This window comes from Talpa europaea (assembly GCF_964194135.1).
Source record: "Talpa europaea genome assembly, chromosome: 1".
NCBI lineage: Eukaryota > Metazoa > Chordata > Mammalia > Eulipotyphla > Talpidae > Talpa > Talpa europaea.
In genome coordinates this window covers 11,758,120-11,779,196 of record NC_140073.1, presented here as the reverse complement: position 1 = coordinate 11,779,196, position 21,077 = coordinate 11,758,120, and the positions used below count along the sequence as shown (strand labels likewise).

General features: G+C 41.9%; 2 protein-coding genes across 2 annotated transcripts; both read left to right on the top strand.

Moving 5' to 3' along the window:
* Positions 1-1,690: 1,690 nt before the first annotated feature.
* Positions 1,691-2,617, top strand: LOC311171822 (olfactory receptor 4B1-like; the record flags this gene model as incomplete). Its single annotated transcript, XM_084234870.1, has 1 exon — positions 1,691-2,617. One exon carries the CDS (start codon positions 1,691-1,693, stop codon positions 2,615-2,617), a length of 927 nt encoding a protein of 308 aa, XP_084090996.1.
* A 9,364-nt stretch (positions 2,618-11,981) lies between these two features.
* Positions 11,982-12,932, top strand: LOC311171712 (olfactory receptor 4X1-like; the record flags this gene model as incomplete). The annotated part of the gene is made up of 1 exon (XM_084234777.1): positions 11,982-12,932. One exon carries the CDS (start codon positions 11,982-11,984, stop codon positions 12,930-12,932), a length of 951 nt encoding a protein of 316 aa, XP_084090903.1.
* Positions 12,933-21,077: the final 8,145 nt, after the last annotated feature.

The window sequence follows — 21,077 nt, the reverse complement described above, 5'->3', positions numbered from 1 at the left end:
AGGTTTGCATTTTAGAAGTAGAATAATAATAAAGTTTGCATTTATTATTATAAATAATAATATGCTATGAGCTGAGTACTACGTGCCTTATTGCATTTAACAGAAAGACATCTTGGGCTAATTTCCAAAGTTGGCAGTTGAGGTAAATGAACTAGTGTAAGGAGTGGAGGTAAATTAACCTGTGATAAGAAAGAGCTAGGATGGTTGTCTAGACAATGGACATTGTAGAGTAGTTAGGACTTGAAGAGGGAGGGAAAAAGGTGGGATAAACTAGTTAATGAAAGGTAAGAGATGCCCTTATATTAGGAATCAATTTCCATGCAGGAAGACAGGAGGAGACCTCTGAATAGGAAAATGTATGTTGTTTAGTTGTCAGGAAATTGGCTTGAAGGGGAACCTCAGAGGTTTCCAAAGTCAGGCAGAGGAACGTAGGCCTGTTTCTTAGTAGACAGTGGTGGTTTCTGAGTGACCTGAGCAGAGAGAGATACAAAAAAAAATTTTAACTTCAGAATGCAGAATGAATTGGGAGCTAGGGAGTAGACTAGAGATGGCCTGGGACTGATGGAGCAGGCACAAGCTGCAGTAATCCTCACATGAGCTTATCCTCAGTCTGAAGGTAGAAGCTGCAAGAAGGAACTGGGGAAATTAACAGGATGTGGGAATTGTATAAATATGGGAAATGTAAGAGAGGCATGAGTTAGAAGTGAGTCCAAGCTTTCAAGCTTGAGGGCAAGGGAGAATGTTTTTTACAACTGGAATGTGATGAGAGGTTCTGTTAGGACACCCCTCCTGGGCGATACTGACAGATTCCACAGCTCAGCCTCAGCAACTTCAGTTCTATGCCCTGACCAAATCCCTTAGTGGCTCAGGAGAGCAAAGGGAGATCCTGGATTTTCACACACCCATCTAGCTTCTTGGTCTTTCATGTTGCAGAGATGGTCATTGAAACAATCTCAATAACTTGGAGTTTCCTGCATTATGCCTGCAATTCACAGGGCATAATTAATGCATTTGGACAAGTTTTATATCAACCATGGGTCTCAATGCCATTTCTTTAAGACAGTGGAGGGAATAGCTACTTTCTTTCCTGACTGAGGAGTGCACAGATCTTCTTCCCTTTCTTAGTAGTTCTGGGTTTCAGCCTTGGCTCAACCACACACATGTTGTATTTCTTTGGGCAAGTTAAGCTCTCTGAGTTGCAGTTTCCTCATCTATCAATGAGTACCCTAAAGTGGTACTAGAAGAATTAATAGAGGGTATGACTGTCAAATGCTGTTCACAGTCAGCATATAATTGACGTGGAACGAAGGGCAGCAGCAGTTACCTGCTGTGATGTTGATGCAAATATTAGGCATCCGCATGCTTTGGCTTCCTTCCAGACACAGAACCATTTCCCACTTCTTACTTGGAGGCTTTGTTAATCCACAGCCTCTTGGAGTCTCAGTTTTCTCCCTTGTCATGTAGGTATCATCGAGATTTTGTGAGGAAGCTTGAACAGCGTCTTACGTAGAGTGTGCTCTATTTGCTACAGCAACAAACACACAAAACCAGAAATGAACCAGTCGGATATGATGTGTGTGAAGAGTTCTGTCAGCAGGGTGGTGCTAAATAACCATGAGTGATTGGTATTAGGATTGATTGTTTTGTCACAGGGCTCTTCTCTAAGATCCACCATCTCCGAACAACATCCATGGCCAGGAAAAATAATGTGACTGAGTTAATCTTGACTGGCCTTTTCCAGGACCCACAGGTGCAGAGAGTGTGCTTTGTGCTGTTTCTTCCTGTGTACCTGGCCACGGTGCTGGGCAATGGCCTCATCGTGCTGACCGTCGCCATCAGTAAAAGTCTGAATTCTCCCATGTACTTCTTCCTTAGCTACCTATCAGTGGTAGAAATCAGTTACTCTTCCACTGTTGTCCCTAAATTCATCACCGACTTACTTGCCAAGATTAAAACCATCTCCCTGGAGGGCTGTCTGACTCAAATATTCTTCTTCCACTTCCTTGGTGTTACTGAGATCCTTTTGCTCGTGATGATGGCCTATGACCGCTATGTGGCCATCTGCAAGCCTCTTCATTATACGACCATAATGAGTCGTCAGCTGTGTCATGTACTGGTGGCTGGCTCCTGGTTTGGGGGCTTTCTTCACTCCATAATTCAGGTTATCATCACTGTCCAACTGCCCTTCTGTGGTCCCAATGTGGTTGACCACTACTTCTGTGATCTCCTGCCATTATTCAAGGTTGCCTGCAAGGACACCTATGTGGAAGGGGTGAGTGTATTGGCCAATAGTGGCTTAATTGCTCTGTGCTCCTTCATCATCTTGTTGATCTCTTACATTGTCATTCTGGTCCATTTGAGGAACCATTCTGCAGAAGGGCGCCGCAAAGCCCTCTCCACCTGCGCCTCTCACATCACAGTGGTCCTCTTGTTCTTTGGACCTGCCATCTTCCTCTACATGCGACCATCCTCCACCTTCACCGAGGACAAACTGGTGGCTGTGTTCTATACGGTCATCACCCCCATGCTGAACCCCATCATCTACACGCTCAGAAACAAAGAGGTGAAAATCGCCATGAGGAAGTTGTGGGGCAAAAAGAACTCAGGAATGGACTGAAAATGGAAAAGTGATTAAAGAATGTATGTCTGATTATTCTTTATTCCTAAAATGGGTTTTTGTTTTGGTGGAACAGTCAAGCTATTCAAGAATGGCAGAAACAAATGTATGGACTTGATGTTACAGTTGCCATGATTTCTCCTTAGTAACCAAGGATGCCATGATGTCCTGGTGTAATGTTTCAAGGACACAGATCACATTGCCTTCATTACAGCTAACAATACCATGGGTTTAAGTAATTTTAAGACTGAAATCAAGTGAAATGCAAAGGAGAACCTTTTGACAAATGTTTTGTAGGTCACATAATTTCTTTCTATGACTGAGTCCTCCCACCCTCTCTCCTTCCCTCGCTTTCTTCCTCTTTCCTTCCATTCTCCTCCCTGCTCCCCTATTTGTTCAACTTCACTAATGATAACAACCAATATTTCATTAAAAAGGGAACAGAATGATGAATTATAACAGAGAGTGAATCTAATCTTCTCTTCTAATATGGACAAGTGTGCCTGAAAATTTAAACCAGGAATTTTTCTATTCTTATGGTTGGTTCTTGGCATCTGACTGCAAATACCAGAAAAATCCTTAGAGCAATTTTATTTCTTGTGGCATGTTGGCACCAAAGATAATCAAATCTGTTTGGGACCTCTAACAGTGCCCAGTATCCATAAATTGAAAAAAAATCAAAATGGGCTAGATTCTAGCTGCAGTAGGGAAAGATCCAGTCCAGCATTTTAACAGAGGAAATTACTTTTAGCCTTCTCCAGATATAAAATGTATATAATGCATAAAAGACCTAACATGAAGAATAAAAGGTAGGGAAATATTATTCTAAGTATTTTCTATTCTAGATTCTGTCCTTTATTCTGAGTGATGATGCCAAGTCCATTTCTTTAAATGTCTATTAGTGTTTCTTGGTGAAATGAGATGAGTCTGTGTTTATGTGACTGTTCACTCCTCTGCATCTCCATCTGCACCTTAACTCACTGCCACAGTTTACAAATTGTGAATGATTTTGAGAAAGCTGAACAACTGGCCCCTGTTGACTTTAGAATTACTCATATTGCTTTGCACCCACACTCCATCCTTTTCAGCCTCCACTGGAGGGCCAGGTGAGGTGCTGCAGGTGGTCTCCTGCAGAGGGATGGGGCATCATGATATGCTATAGGCCTTAGGGCTTTTTCCTTTTGTCCTGAGGTGCTGGTTGACCATGTCGCTGAATAGTTTTTTGAAAGGCCCTAGGAAATCTTCCCCACTTCTCTGTGGTCCCTGCTAGTCATGGTCATGGATTTACAACAATCTGTGAAAATACCGTTTTCACTGACTGGAATGACTTTATCACTTTTTCATATGGCAAAATTCTAGATTAAAGACCTAGATTAAAGTCCTCTCCATATGAGGGCTTCTCCTTGGGTTGTATTTGTGCCTCTTGTTCATTATTATCATGATGTACTTTCATCACGTGCTTATCACTTTCATTCTAATTATTTTATGTGTTTCTCATTAGACTGTAAGCCCTCAAGGATAGGGCTGTCTCTTATCCCTTTTTCTTCTTTGCATCCATGAATGTCATGCATGTAGCTGGGGCTTCATAATGCATGTTGAATTAGCAACCCTTAGGCCCATGTGCAGTCCTTTGTGTATCAGTTCATACTGATTCTTCCAACACTTCCCCGGTGAGCAGCACACATGTTCCTGTTAAAACTGGAGGAACTCTGGCTCTGAAATTTTTTGAAATGGACCAATCGCCTCTCAGCCAACCCCCAAGATCTGAGGCGCTTTGCTTTTTTCAGTGCCTCTTTCTGCATGAATATAATAAACTTAACAATAGTATGAGCCACATGAAATTATTGTGAATATTAATAAGATGACATGTATGTAAAGCTTTTAGAAAAGAACATGATATAGTGTTGTACCATAGACTCAATAAATAATAGCCGTGATCATTATTATTATCATTGCTGGTTACTCCTTCTATTTTGTATCATAATTACATATCTGTCCATGCATGAGTCTTCTTTCAGTTCTTCTCAGCTATTCATAATAGGCTTTAATTGTACCCAAAAGAGATTTCCAGCATTTTCAGGCAGTTTAGTAATTTTATTTTGAGGCATTTTTGCACTAAATATCCTCTGTGGCTTCATTGCTTTCAAATGCCTGGTACAGTACTTGGGACATCATAGGCGCTCCAAATAAATATTTGTCCAGTAGATGTGGACGTTAACATAAATGCCCCATTTCTTTTTTTCTGAAAGTGCTTATAGTTTGTTAATATATGTTAAAACATTGTTTCAGAATGAAACTCAGTGAAGCTAACTTCCTTTTCTCTTGATGCCTTACTGTTATTATTGTGGTGGTCTGGGACCTTAGGATGCAGGCTGTGATGGAGCCTTCTGGAAAGAACATCATCAATGGACTCTGAGTCACTGGACACTAAGTATGTTGATGCTACAGTTAAATTTTACAGGTTTACATTTCCATCAAGAATGTTTCTTTTTCTCCACATCCTCAACAACACTAATTTCTGGTCTTTTAGATAATGGCCATTGCAATGTGTGTGAAGTGATAGCTCACTGTGGTTTTGATTTGCCTTGTCCTAGTAATAAGTCATGATGAACACCATTTCTTGAGTCTGTTGGCCATCTGTATGTTTTCTTCGGTGAAATGTCTGTCTAGTGTCTCTGAATTTTTTAAAATAATTGGCTTTTTTGTTGTTGAGTTATATGAGTTTTTAAAAATAAATTTTGGACATTAATCCCCTATCAGACTTGCAAATATCTTTCTTTGCCCATTCAGAGGGTTGCCTTTTTGTTTGGATTGGATTCTTTCACTGTGCAGAACCTTCTTAGATAGGTATAGTCCCATTCGTCCATCTTTGCTTTTGTTTCCTTTGCTCTTAGAGAAGAATTCCCAAAGACATCTCTCAGACCTATGTTGATGAGTTTATTGTCTATGTTTTCTTCCATGTATTTTATGGTTTCAGGACTTACATTTAAGTCTTTACCATTTTAATTTTTAATGGTGAAGTACAGCAGTCAAGTTTCATGCTTTTGCCTATATTGATAGTTCAGTTTTCTGAGCACCATTCACTGAAGAGACCTTCTTTACTCCATTGTATGTTTTACGTCCTTTGTCATACATATGTGGGTTAATTGCTGAGTTCTCAATTCTGTACCATTGACCTGTGTGTCTGTTTTTATTCTAATATCATACTGTTCTGATATTCTAATATTGTTACTTCAAAACTTGAAGTAATGAAATGTAATACCTCTGCATTGGTTCTTTTTCCTCAGAATTGTTTTATTTGTGGCTTTTTTGTTGTTCCATCTGAATTTAGTTTTGCATGTTTTATTTCTGTGCAAATTGCCCTTGGAGTTATTTTTTAGGCAACGCAATGAATATTTACATTAGTTTGAACTATTTCCCTAAACTTTTTGAGCCTCAGTTAGCTAATCTGCCAAATGGCAACACTAGTTTCCATAGTAGAGTTGACTATACATGAGATGTCAGAAGAAAAGTTGAGAGACACAACACTGCCCAACACGTGTGTAATGTGCTGTGACTTAGGACACTATGCTTGGCAACTAGGGAACTCTAGTTTTTCTGAAGCCCTTGCTTGTGAAGACATTTGTTGACAATCAGTGGTAAAGGGCTTAGAATTTAAAAATGAACAGCTGGAAGATCCCTGTAGTAGGAGTCAGGAGCTTGTTTGGTTATGCCAACTGTGCATGGTGTAACTTCACACAAGTACTTTTCTCTTTGGTGTTTCTTCCACAAGAAGATGATGACCTCGATGGCCCTTCCATGTCTAGTTTCTCTGGTCAGGAGGTCCGTGGATTATGTGTGTGAAATGGTCTGGGCCCACCTGGTTAAAATCTTTTGGAACTTGCTGACATGGGTCATCCAAAGACTGGTGAGGGCAGAACTGGTATCAAGAGCCTCTTGAGGATGTCTATGGTAGGCAGAGGGATGAGAATGCAGAAGGAAACCTCAAGGGGCAAGGACAAGAGGGGACTAGTCATGCAGGGCAAATAAATCTTGACTTTATAATTGTATTAATTAGAGATAAGTTCCTTAGCCTCTGAATGAAGCAACTGGGAAGTTGACTTGTGTTCTTCTCAGAAACTCCCCAGACAGCCATGCTAGAAAAGTTCAGGGAATTCAATTCTCTGATCTCAATTTTCCATCTCATACTCCTTAAATGCGAGTGACTCCTTTGTCCAACAAATATTTTCCTTAATCCTCCCTCTGGGCTTTGGGGTAGACTGGCCCTATTTCTATTCCTTTAACTTTCTTGGTGAGAGTCATTAAGTGCTGGATCGGCACATGGAGCTGGTGCCTTGATGTCACCTGGTCAGTGCCTAGAGGACTAGCAGCATTAAGGGCTGCCTCTAGGCAGGGAACAGATTCTGGGTCAGCTCATTCACTGAACCTTCACCAGGACTGGGCAGACCCTCTGGCAGAGTGTGTCTCCCACACTGACGCTGCTCGTTGGTTTGGCTCTGGCTTCCACACTTGGAGAGCTTTTCTTAGTGGTGCTCACAATTTCAACAAATGGGACAGGGCTTAGGTATTATCCCATCAAAGGCTCCCCTGTGATGCAGTGAGAAAGTAGCTCTGGCTGGACTTACAGTTATTTTCCCCAGAGGCACTTGTAGCTGGCCAGTGAGGAGTTAGTTATTTGCAAAGCCAGTTTTCAGTCAACTGATGAATCATGTATTTTCCAGAAATATTCTTTTGAGAAATACAAAGGACCTGCTAAGACCATCTAGGTTGAAATAAAGGATTTTGCCCCATTTGAGCCTGAATGGAGATTGGGCTACACAAAAACCGGAGTTTGGCTGAACCAAGGTGTATTAGCTTTAGATCCATGAATGCTAACATACTCTTTAATTTCTCTAATAACCTTTTATTAGTGAAACAATCTCTGCTTGGGATGACTTGTGCAAGTGATTCGATTTTCTGATACAGAAGATTCAGAAGATAAGTTAAGAATCACACTATTCAAGGTGGGTTCCTTCGCTTAAGCGTTCTGGGGGCATGCTTTGGCTTATTTTGCTTATACTAGGTATCCCCTCATGTGCTTTATCCTCAGTGCTGTTTATAGACACTAGCAGTGATATCTTAGCTTTGAAATAGGTGTAATAGCAGAAGGGGATTCAGGACTCAAACCTAAACACTCATTAAAATCTACTGAGTTCTTCACACTGTGCAGGGTGCAGCAGTGACTATGAGACCTTCTGAAGGCTTAAATGGTCATATTCCCTTTTGCTGGAAATACGTGATGTGCTTATGACGTGCCTTTGTGAAACAGGCAGAAAGTCATTTCAACCTTAGCAACAAAGTGCTAGAGCTAAGATTCCAAGTCCTCCAGGATATCTTGCAAAGGCTTCCTTCCCTGGCTGTCCAATGTGGCAGACTCCTGAGATATCCTCTCTTTTCCAGGGCCCCTACATCCCACCCTGGCTGCATAGACTTTACACCTCAGGAAGGTAAATGATTGACGGCAGACCACACTGTTGTTCATTTCCTACATCACGTCTGTAGATCTTACCTTTAGCATTGCTTTGCCTTTTGTTAGAAACGTGCCTCTGTCTCTCCATCCTGCCTTCCACTCTAGAAGCCAGCTTTGGGTGAGCACCAGGGGGTGTAGTCAGTGGCAGAGAGGGGCAGTGATGTGGTCACGGACAGGAAGCCCTGGAGCCTGCCTCTAGTCCAGGCTCTGCACCACAGGCTGTGTCATTCGGGGTTTGGATTTCCCTTCTGCAAGAGGAGAGATTCGTGTGCTTCCTTCCAGCCTTAGCAGTTTAAGATTACTCACTGGATAGCCAGGAAGGAGAGGCCCTGTTTGACTCCTCTGCTGATGGGACATCTTTAGAGAAAAAGTTAGAGGAAAGGAATGTTCTAATAGGTCAGTCAGACCAATCTTATTTTCCAGTTCCACAGACACAAGGTTCTATGCTAGGAATGGTATATGACTCATCATAGGTGAGGACCAGATTCACTGTAAAGATTGGAAAAATGTTTATTGGGACCAATTTGTCTTATGAGTCTATGCTCATCACTATGTTATGTTTTCCCAAGCAGAAAGTGGGACATGTCCATTCACTTGTTATGTGCTATGAACACACACTTCTATTTCAGGGCCTCTTCTTTGGTGCTACTAATTAAAAAGTCAGAATTAAAATTACCCCACAATCAAATGTCACCGCTTCTGTCAATGACTTACGGGTCTGATGACCTCAGGATGAAATCATCTCCCTCATGTTTTCCATTTTCATTTAGAGTTTTGATAAATGTTACTTCCCTTTTTCTTCCATTCTACAAACTTTCAAATTTTAACTTTTTAATAGAAAAATTGATTCCACTTTAGGTACTTCATGCTCTGTTAACTTTCAACAGCTTTGGGAAGAAAAAGACAATTCTTTTTAAATCTGGAAAGTCAGACACTAAAGTAGTTTTTACAAATCCTTGTAGACCTCTGTCACTAACACCCCAGTCAGAAGTAATTAAAGAAACAGAGGACACTGACTTTCAAAGCTAAATTTCACTGAGTCTAATATTCACTTAGTAATAGAGCTGTTTTGCCATGAGGGTGAAACAAGCCCACCCGAGATTCCTGCTCTCTGCACGAACATCCGGGTGTGGGATATTGGTGGATTGAAGGGTCAGCTGGGCACACAGAGGAGCCAGTGGGGAGGTAAGGAGCCGTGACTCTGAGTCTTATGATTACTTCACAGGTGAGGAAACTGCAGCTCAGAGAAGCTGAATCAGTTGCTCAAGGTCACACATCTCATATCTCATATGTGAGTTGAGGTTTGTGTCTTGTAATCTGTAGATTCTTCTATATTTTTCTTACTTCTGAAGGCTCCATAACAAGGGGTCATATCCATCTTGCATGGAAAGGATTTCCCATTGCAAATGTCAGAGTCTCTCAAGCTCAATTATTCTGCCTCCTGTGAAACTAATCAGACTCCCTAATAGGCATGTGAAAGAATCTCAAAGAGGGAGGGGGACGGGGCATGACAATGTTGACAAGCTTCCACCACTGTTCTTGGAGGTGGCAATGGCGAAGGGCAAATGTGAGTACTGGCTGACTGATTGATTATAGAAAACCTAAAACCTACCACCTTAACCTCTTTGTACAGCTCAGTGCTGTTAACCAACCCCGTTGTTGTGTGGCCAACATGAACACACAACTGAAACTGTGTCCCCACTAACACTAACTCTATGTGTCTCTCCTCTCAGCCTCTGACAACCATCTTCTACTCTCTGTCTCTATGAAGGTTTCTACTCTGGGGTCCTCATGTAGAACGTAGACTCCGACAGCATTTTTCTTTCTGTGATTGGCTTGGCATGTCACCTGGTACATTCAGTCCAGTTTCATTGTCTTGCTGATGATTCCATAGGCTTGTCAGGTGCTTGAATCAGAATCCCAGGATGCTACAAGTCTACACAAATGTGTTGGCAAAGCAGGAGCACCCTAGTAGGTCCCTGTATGCACCACAGTAACAGGCAAAAAGGCAGAGCAAGAGCATCCTCAAAGATATCCTTGTCATTTCATCACTATAATCTTAAAAACTATGATTATAATTTGCTTTTAAGGCTTGTGACTCGTTTCATTCCCCAAGGGCATAACATGCAAAAGTGATTTTAATTTCTGTGTTTCAGATGGAAATGGCAGACTTGGGGGGCTCTGTCCTTGTTTCCTGTTACCCGGCGCCTAAGCTGCTGTGCTGGGATTGAGCCAGGTCCCCTTTCCCCTTGCCCAGTGTTCCCGTCAGCAGGTCCTACTGTCACAGCTGCTCCCCAGCAACAGGGAGGGTGGCCCGGGCTGCCAGCTGGCTGTGCGGTGTGCGAATATCAGCTTAGGATAGCACAGGGTGGCTCGAGGGCTGTTTCTCCCTGAGGGAATGACCATTTCTGAGGTTGTAACTTGGATTTTCTGTGTTTGATCACCCTCGTCAGTCTCTGGGGCCCGTGGTGCTGCTCATCAGGGGCTCTTTACCTCATCTTTGCTTCAGGTGACAGTAATGAAACCACCTGTGAGCCTGTCCTTGTATGCACTTGATGTGCCCCGAGGCTCTGCTGAAGCAGGCTTGGTACCCTCGTGGAACAGTAGCTTGGGATAAAATGGAACATAGTGACTTTGGGAAAAGTTTCATAGCCACTGGTCTAGGACTATTGAGGCACCTGTTGGAGACTCTGACTTCTCCTTCTCCCCCTCAAGGACAGTGGGTGACCATTTTTCAGCTTCTTTCTGATTAGAACAGATACTCGATTTGATGTTAGCCGAAAGGCTCTGAAGTTACTGGCTGCTTTGTGATACCTCTTAGGTTGGTTTTGCAGTTTGCAGGATAATTGAGGTTGAGAAACTCAAGCACTGGATAAAAAATGGGTTCCACATGCTGGTGTGAGGTCAGATTGACTGAAACACTTCTTTTTTTTATTATTTATTTATTTAAATAATAAATTTTATTTTTATATTCCCCCATACAACTGCACATGCCCCATTCTGACCCCAATCCCTCCCCTCCCGGCCCCCACCCCCCAAAAAGTGTCTCTGGTTCATAGATTTTTGTTGATTTTGATTTTCACTTTCTTATAGTTATTCATTTTCCTGGTCCCTTATTTAAGTTTTCTAGATTCCTGCTATGAGTGAGAACATCCGGTATTTTTCTTTTTCTTTCTGGCTTATTTCGCTGAGCATGATCCCTTCCAGTGCCATCCATGTTCCTGCAAATTGCATGTGTTTATCTTTTTTGAACGCTGAGTAATATTCCATGGTATATATGTACCACATTTTCTTGATCCAGTCATCTATTTTTGGGCTTTTGGGCTGTTTCCAAAGCTTAGCTATTGTAAATAGTGCTGCTATAAACATAGGGGTGCAGGTGCTCTTTGGAATTGATGCTGAAACACTTCTTATGCCACCCACATAAGTCACCTTTGAGCAGCAGATGTAGTAGAAGCATCTATGTTTTGAAAGATCCAGCAGTACTCAGTCCAGAGGTGTGTGACCTTGGATTAGCAACTGAATCTGAATCTCAGTTTTCTTATGTGTAAAATATTGTCTCATTTTTATTGTGAAGATAAATTCACTAATGCGTGTGCGTAGCTCAGAGAAAACATTTCTAGGGACACTTACTAAGCTGATGATGGTTGTTTTGCTCACTTGTCTCATGAAGAGCATGTTTTGGAGAAACTCAAGGCAGAAGGTATTTTGACTCTTGTGAGTTTGTGTTATCATTAGACTCTGTTTCAATGCAGGAAGCACAATGACAATTGTCCTTGAGGTTCGAGAAGGATGTTTCTCAGTAATGAAGGAAAATTCTTGATTTCTGTGATTCTAGGCTGTCAGCACTAAACCATGGCTGCTACCAGCAACGTGACACAAATCATCTTATTAGGATTGTCCCAGAACCGGGATGTACAGAAGGTCATTTCCGTGATTTTCCTCCTCATGTACACAGCCATTGTGCTGGGAAACGGTCTCATCGTGGTGACCATCAAGGCCAGCAAAGGGCTGACCTCGCCCATGTATTTCTTCCTAGGTTTCTTGTCCTTTGTGGAGATCTGTTACTCCTCTGTCACAGTCCCCAAGCTCATCCTTGACACTTTTATGGAGACAGAAGTCATTTCTGTCAAGGGCTGCATCACGCAGATATTTTTCCTCCATTTTTTGGGCGGCACTGAGATCTTTTTGCTGACGGTGATGGCCTATGACCGCTACGTGGCCATTTGCAAGCCCCTGCACTACACCGTCATCATGAACCGGCGAGTGTGTAGTGTCTTGGTGGGGGCCGCGTTGGGTGGGGGCTTGCTGCACTCTGCGGGGCAAACCTTCCTCCTATTCCAGCTGCCCTTCTGTGGCTCCAAGACCCTGGACCACTACTTCTGCGATGTCCACCCTGTGCTGAAAATGGCTTGCTCAGACACCTTCCTCATTGGTGTGCTAATCATCGCCAATGGCGGCCCCGTGTCAGTGATCAGCTTCGTGGTGCTGCTGACTTCATATGTGGTCATCCTACACTCCCTGCGGAGCCAGAGCTCAGAGGGCCGGCGCAAGGCCCTGTCCACCTGCGCCTCTCATGTTGCGGTGGTGGGTCTGTTCTTCATCCCCTGCTCCTTTGTCTACATGAGGCCCTGTGTCACCTTCCCTGCTGACAAGATAGTGGCTGTGTTTTACACAGTGGTCACGCCGCTCTTAAACCCTGTCATTTACTCCTTCAGGAATGCTGAAGTGAAAAATGCTGTGAAGAGACTGATAGGAAAGAAGGTGATTAGGGAGGAGAACTTGATGTTTAGGAGGGGAAAATAGGAGAGGCCAGGAAAGGGGGCACCTAAGATCTTTATCTCTGCCTTTAACTGATAGTGACCTTGGGCCAGTCACCTTCTCCTAAGTTTCAGTTTCCTCATTTTAAAAAAAAATATATTTTTTATTACTTTTTAAAATTTTTTATATCATTTTTAATTTTTTCACCGTGTATGCATTTTCATCTTGTTTATAGTCCCCATACAATTTATAGTCCTACACCCCTTGTTTTGATCTTACTCCCCAGCTCCCCCATCCACCCCCCAGTGTGTCTCTCTCTGGTTTATAGTTTCCTCATTTTTTGGGCTGAGAGGATGGAGGAATATCTAGAATGAAGTCTAGGAGGGGTCTTCTAATGCTGCACTCCAGTGCAGCAGTGATCTTGAGGCAGGCAATTGCTTTTAAAAATGTATTTATTTTTATTTCTTAATTACTTTTACTGAGATAACTATGGTTTACAACTTTGTATATGATTTGAGCATACAGGGTGATACCAGTTATTTTGGTTTTGATTTTTTCCCTTTGTTTAGTTTCTCTGTATTCCACATAAGAGTGACATCATCCAGTATTTCTTCTGATTTATTTTGCTTAGCATAACCCACTCCAGTTCCATCCATATTGTTGCAAATGGCGAGAGTTCATTTTTTTGTTTTTAATATAGCTGAGTAGTGTTTCTTTTTTTTTTCTTTTTTTTTTTTTTTTAAAGATTTATTTATTGATTGATTGATTGATACATACATACATACAAGCACTGGTACAGTCAGAAGCGCGGGAGGGTGAGAGAATTCACCAGAGCCAGAGCGGGGAGCAGAGCAGGCAGAAAGACCGAAGTACACTGCTGAGGGGAGCAGCGGGCGGCAGGAGAGGTCTGCGCGCCATGTGGGACCCTCCTCCGGTGGCCGGGGAGCAGCCGGGGATCGAACCGGCGCTGCAGAGGCCGCGGGCAGCTTCGCAACCCAGCGCTCAACCGCTGCGCCACCCGGGAGGCCCAAGCTGAGTAGTGTTTCATTGTGTATCTATACCACATCTTAGCACTCTGTTGTTGGGTACCATAGGAAAATAAAGTAATATACAAAAACTAGTTCAAATTTAATATTAATCTATTCTGTTTAAATGTATCTTTGAAGTATTTTTCTTTCCTTGACTAAAAACATAAATATACTTATATATGTACTGTTTTTAAGTCAATTTTAATAATCTGCAATGCTTAAATTAACATTTTGGGGTGACAAACACACAAAGCACCTCCTTGTGTTCTGCACTACTGTAAGAAAACCACCATCATGATTTGTTAAAAGTTTTAGTGGTGTCTGAAGAAAAGAGAAAGAGCAATTAATGACTGATGGTAAATAAAAAAAAAATAGTTCTTTCTAAAAATTAAAATGTCTGGTTGTGCCAAAATGTAAAAAAATAAAAATAAAAAAAAGGCTAAAATTAAGGTTATGTAGTAAGTCGTAAAAGGTTTAAGGAAAAGTAAATTTTATTTGCCTTGGTTTATAAAACCTGCAAAAATAGGTTTAAAAAAACAATAAAATGTGTTTAAAATTTGACTGTATTACATTATTTAATCAATTTATTCACATAATAAAAAGTTAATTAATACTAAAGCTTGCTTTCATGTGGCCACACAGGCCATTTCAGTAAAATTGTCAACATTGTAATACTAAACTAAGCCCGGTACCTTCACAGAAATTTAATATTGTTGTTTCTGTTGAAATTCAAGTTCAAATTTGGTAGCCTCTCATTTGACTGATGCAAGGAAATTTTGTGAAACCTCAGTAGAGCTCCTGAGACTCTCCACAAAGTTTCTCCCTTTCCTCCGGGGAAAGGCGTTAAATAAATTTGTTCTATTTGGCTTACCCAGTGAAGTAAAACTGAAAGGAAAGCATTGTCACTTGGAAAAATGTTAAAACTTTGGCATGTACAGAAATGTTAACACTGGTTTTCTAAAATGTGTATAAAACCTCTCAGTACTTAATATGTATGTAAATTGTCAATGGTAATTGTCACCTTGTAATATTGTATATTTTGATTGTTTATTAATTGTTTATTATTTACTGTTTAATAATTGTTATTCCAAAAATTGTTTCTAAAAAAATAGAGGGAAAAAAAAAGACCTCAACGGATTCATATTAATGGAACTGTTGAGAGTACAAATTTCCTACACAGGACTGAAAACACCTGATATTTTCTAAGCTTTTTGACATAATACTGGTAATTTTTTTGTATTTTGTTCTGAATCCACAAAGTTTTCTTGTTTTGGTGACCAGGATCTACAGCAAGGTTGCAATTTTTTTTTTCCAAAAAAGCTAACTTGTGTTTGCATTTTCTCTCCCCTTGATACCAACACAGCATAAAAATAGTGGTAGTAATCTTTCACTACTTAGCTCAGAGTCTGTTTTTGCATAACTTCCATAGGGATTTTGTCTGCTTAAACAAAAAACTTTGGACATGAGTTTAATTGTGTGGCTTTGTGTGAAGTTCTTCCAGAAAGTTAAAACAAAGCTGAACCAAGAAGAGGAGAACCTGTTTGCTTTGTTCCATAGGGTTCCAGAGACCTCCAAAAAGGGTGAGGAAGCTTGCCTCCATTGGCAGGACTGGGCAACCCAGCCAACGAAAAAGTCCTGGTAATCTCAAGAAAAGAAAAGCCCAGTCTGATGAGACCAACCTTGTTCCTGAAGCCTACACGGACCGGATGCCAACGATTCGCTCAGATCCTCTATAAAGTATTCCAACAAAGCCAGCTAAAATTACTGTTTAGTTATTCTGCCCTGTCATTTTACGCAAAAATAAATAATATGGTTTATAAGTAAATTTAATTTACAAACTTATGCTATGCTGTTAAAGTTTGGGATCAAGTTTGGAAAAATTTGTGTTTTACCTCATCCCCTTCCCCTCAGCCCCTTTCCTTCACCTAGGCCGTCTTTTCCTTTCACGGACTTCTGACCCAACATTTTGCCAAAAGCTGGTCTTTGGCACTTGCCCATAGTTTTTGGTATCGACATCAGACCTACATCCCCGACAAACCATAGGGCCGAAATGTAGGAAAATAAAGTGTTAATGTTGTTTTGCCGGGGACATTGGAAGATGTGCGACCACCTTTTGGCCCCCTGATCCGGAGCCTGGCCAGCGCCTGGACCAGGAGCCAAAAGATAGGGCTTGTTATGTAACTGTTCACCGTGTCTGGGACCACCAAGAAATATGGCTGGTTATGTAACTGCGGGGCGTCCTGCACAGAAACGTGACCAGCCCACCATGAATCCCTGAGCTTGGATACTGGCCATATCCGACCTTGGGAGATAAAAACACAGTGGTCACCCAGCTGCTGCTCCTCGCAGCTGCTGGACGTGGATAAGTCTCCCGTGCTGTTCTCCGGAGTGCTGACTCTTTGCCTCCGTGATGCTGATTTCTGAGGAAACTGTACAGTATGTATGCATGTTCATCGGTTTGGTTGGGTTTGGGGCACTGTTTATAGTTTTGCTCGCACATCGGCTCTGTTGCTCACAATAAATTCTTTCTCTTTTAATACGGTGTGGTCATTGAATCCCACAGAATCTGCCTCCCTCAAACACCTGTGCACAGGGCTAGCAATTATATTTTATTGCTAGTAACAGGTACTTAGGCTGTTTCCATAACTTGGTTATTGTAAACAGTAATGCAGTGACCATAGGAGTGTTTACATGCCTTCTAATTTCTGTTTTTACCTCTTTAGGTAGATACTTATGAGTGGGATTGGTGGGAGACTAGTTTTGAGGGAATGAAACTCTGCATTTGTGCTTTTCCTCAGAATTGTTTCACTTGTGGCTTTTTTTGTTGTTGCATCTAAATTTAGTTTTGCATGTTTTATTTCTGTGCAAATTGCCCTTGGAGTTATATTTTAGGCAACGCAATGAATATTTACATTAGTTTGAACGATTCCCTAAACTTTTTGAGCCTCAGTTAGCTAATCTGCCAAATGGCAACACTAGTTTCCATAGTAGAGTTGACTATACATGAGATGTCAGAAAGAAAAGTTGAGAGACACAACACTGCCCAACACGTGTGTAATGTGCTGTGACTTAGGACACTATGCTTGGCAACTAGGGAACTCTAGTTTTTCTGAAGCCTTTGCTTGTGAAGACATTTGTTGACAATCAGTGGTAAAGGGCTTAGAATTTAAAAATGAACAGCTGGAAGATCCCTGTAGTGGGAGTCAGGAAAGAGCTGGTTTGGTTATGCTGACTGTGCATGGGGTAACTTCACAGAAGTACTTTTCTCTTTGGTGTTTCTTCCACAAGAAGATGATGACCTCGATGGCCCTTCCATGTCTAGTTTCTCTGGTCAGGAGGTCCATGGAGTATGTGTGTGAAATGGTCTGGGCCCACCTGGTTAAAATCTTTTGGAACTTGCTGACATGGGTCATCCAATGACTGGTGAGGGCAGAATTGGTATCAAGAGCCTCTTGAGGATGTCTATGGTAGGCAGAGGGATGAGAACGCAGAAGGGAACCTCGAGGGCCTAGGACTAGAGGGGACTAGTCATGCAGGGCAAATAGAAGTCTTGACTTTATAATTGGATTAATTAGAGATAAGTTCCTTAGCCTCTGAATGAAGCAACTGGGAAGTTGACTTGTGTTCTTCTCAGAAACTCCCCAGACAGCTATGCTAGAAAAGTTCAGGGAATTCAATTCTCTGATCTCAATTTTCCATCTCATACTCCTTAAATGCGAGTGACTCCTTTGCTCAACAAATATTTTCCTTAATCCTCCCTCTGGGCTTTGGGGTAGACTGGCCCTATTTCTATTCTTTTAACTTTCTTGGTGAGAGTCATTAAGTGCTGGATCGGCACATGGAGCTGGTGCCTTGATGTCACCTGGTCAGTGCCTAGGGGAGTAGCAGCATTAAGGGGTGTCTCTAGGCAGGGAATAGATTCTGGGTCAGCTCATTCACCAGGACTGGGCAGACCCTCTGGAAGAGTGTGTCTCCCACACTGACGCTGCTCGTTGGTTTGGCTCTGGCTTCCACACGTGGAGAGCTTTTCTTAGTGGTGCTCACAATTTCAACAAATGGGACAGGCCTTAGGTATTATCCCATCAAAGGCTCCCCTGTGATGCAGTGAGAAAGTAGTGGCGAGTGTGGAGTTAGTTATTTGCAAAGGCAGTTTTCAGGCAACTGCTGAATCATGCATTTTCCCGAAATATTCTTTTGAAAAATACAAGGGACCTGCTAAGACCATCTAGGTTGAATAAAGGATTTTGCCCCATTTGAGCCTGAATGGAGATTTGGCTACACAAAAACCTGAGTTTGGCTGAACCAAGGTGTATTAGCTTTAGATCCATGAATGCTAAACATACTCTTTAATTTCTCTAATAACTTTATCTTTAGATTTTATTAGTGAAACAAATCTCTGTTTGCCTGGGATGACTGGTGCAAGTGATTCGATTTTCTGATTACAGAAGATTCAGAAGATAAGTTAAGAATCAAGGAACAAACACTATTCAAGGTGGGTTCCTTCGCTTAAGCGCTCTGGGGGCATGCTTTGGCTTAATTTGCTTATACTAGGTATCCCCTCATGTGCTTTATCCTCAGTGCTGTTTATAGACACTAGCAGTGATATCTTAGCTTTGAAATAGGTGTAATAGCAGAAGAGGATTCAGGACTAAAAGCCAAACACTCAGTAAAATCTACTGAGTTCTTCACACTGTGCAGGGTGCAGCAGTGGCTATGAGACCTTCTGAAGGCTTAAACGGTCATATTCCCTTTTTTTTTTTTTTCCCTTCTTTTTTTTTTTATTTTATTGTTATATTCCCCATACAATTGCAGCCCCCCCCATTCTGACCCCAGTCCCTCCCCTCCCGCCCCCGCCCCCCTAAAAGTGTCTCTGGTTCATAGTTTTTTGTTGATTTTGATTTTCACTTTCTTATATTCATTTTCCTGGTCCCTTATTTAAGTTTTCTAGATTCCTGCTATGAGTGAGACCATCCGGTATTTTTCTTTTTCTTTTTGGCTTATTTCGCTGAGCATGATCCCTTCCCTTTTGCTGGAAATACGTGATGTGCTTATGACGTGCCTTTGTGAAACAGGCAGAAAGTCATTTCAACCTTAGCAACAAAGTGCTAGAGCTAAGATTTCCAAGTCCTCCAGGATGTCTTGCAAAGGCTTCCTTCCCTGGCTGTCCAATGTGGCAGACTCCTGAGATACCCTCTCTTTTCCAGGGCCCCTACATCCCGCCCTGGCTGCATAGACTTTACACCTCAGGAAGGTAAATGACTGACGGTGGACCACACTGTTGTTCATTTCTTACATCACTTCTTTAGATCTTACCTTTAGCATTGCTTTGCCTTTTGTTAGAAATGTGCCTCTGTCTCTCCATCCTGCCTTCCACTCTAGAAGCCAGCTTTGGGTGAGCACCAGGGGGTGTAGTCAGTGGCAGAGAGAGGCAGTGATGTGGTCATGGACAGGAAGCCCTGGAGCCTGCCTCTAGTCCAGGCTCTGCACCACAGGCTGTGTCATTCGGGGTTTGGATTTCCCTTCTGCAAGAGGAGAGATTCGTGTGCTTCCTTCCAGCCTTAGCAGTTTAAGATCACTCACTGGATAGCCAGGAAGGAGAGGCCCTGTTTGACTCCTCTGCCAATGGGACATCTTTAGAGAAAAAGTTAGAGGAAAGGAATGTTCTAATAGGTCAGTCAGACCAATCTTATTTTCCATTTCTACAGACACAAGGTTCTATGCTAGGAATGGTATATGACTCATCATAGGTGAGGACCAGATTCACTGTAAAGATTGGAAAAATGTTTATTGGGACCAATTTGTCTTATGAGTCTACTATGCTCATCGCTATGTTATGTTTTCCCAAGCAGAAAGTGGGACATGTCCACTCACTTATTATGTGCTATGAACACACACTTCTATTTCAGGGCCTCTTCTTTGGTGCTACTAATTAAAAAGTCAGAATTAAAATTACCCCACAATCGAATGTCACCGCCTCTGTCAATGACTTATGGGTCTGATGACCTCCGGGTGAAATCATCTCCCTCATGTTTTCAATTTTCATTCAGAGTTTTGATAAATGTTACTTCTCTTTTTCTTCCATTCTCCAAACTTTCAAATTTTAACTTTTTAATAGAAAAATTGATTCCACTTTGGGTACTTCATGCTCTGTTAACTTTCAACAGGTTTTGGGAAGAAAAAGACAATTCTTTTTAAATCTGGAAAGTCAGACACTAAAGTAGTTTTTACAAATCCTTCTAGAAGACCTCTGTCACTCACACCCCAGTCAGAAGTATTTAAAGAAACAGAGGACACTGACTTTCAAGGCTAAATTTCACTGAGACTAATATTCACTTAGTAATAGAGCTGTTTTGCCATGAGGGTGAAACAAGCCCACCCGAGATTCCCGCTCTCTGCACGAACATCCGGGTGTGGGATATTGGCGGACTGAAGGGTCAGCTGGGCACACAGAAGAGCCAGTGGGGAGGTAAGGAGTCCTGACTCTGAGTCTTATGATTACTTCACAGGTGAGGAAACTGCAGCTCAGAGAAGTTGAATCAGTTGCTCAAGGTCACACATCTCATATCTGAATTTAGGTTTGTGTTTATAATCTGTAGATTCTTCTATATTTTTCTTACTCTTGAAGGCTCCATAAGAAGGGGTCCTATCCATCTTGCATGGAAAGGATTTCCCATTGCAAATGTCAGAGTCTCTCAAACTCAATTATTCTGCCTCCTGTGAAACTAATCAGACCCCCTAATAGGCATATGACAGAATCTCAAAGCGGGAGGGGAAGGGACAGGACAATGTTGACAAGCTTCCACCACTGTTTTTGGAGGTGGGAATGGCGAAGGGCAAATGTGAGTCTATTGGCTGACTGATTGATTGTAAAAAACCTAAAACCTACCACCTTAATCTCTTTGTACAGCTTAGTGCTGTTAACCAACCCCGTTGTTGTGTGGCTAACATGAAAACACAACTGAAACTCTGTCCCCACTAAACACTAACTCTATGCGTCTCTCCTCTCAGCCTCTGACAACCACCTTTCACTCTCTCTCTATGACGTTTTCTACTCTGGGGTCCTCATGTAGAACGTAGACTCCTACAGCATTTTTCTTTCTGTGATTGGCTTGGCATGTCACCTGGCACATTCAGTCCAGTTTCATTGTCTTGCTGATGATTC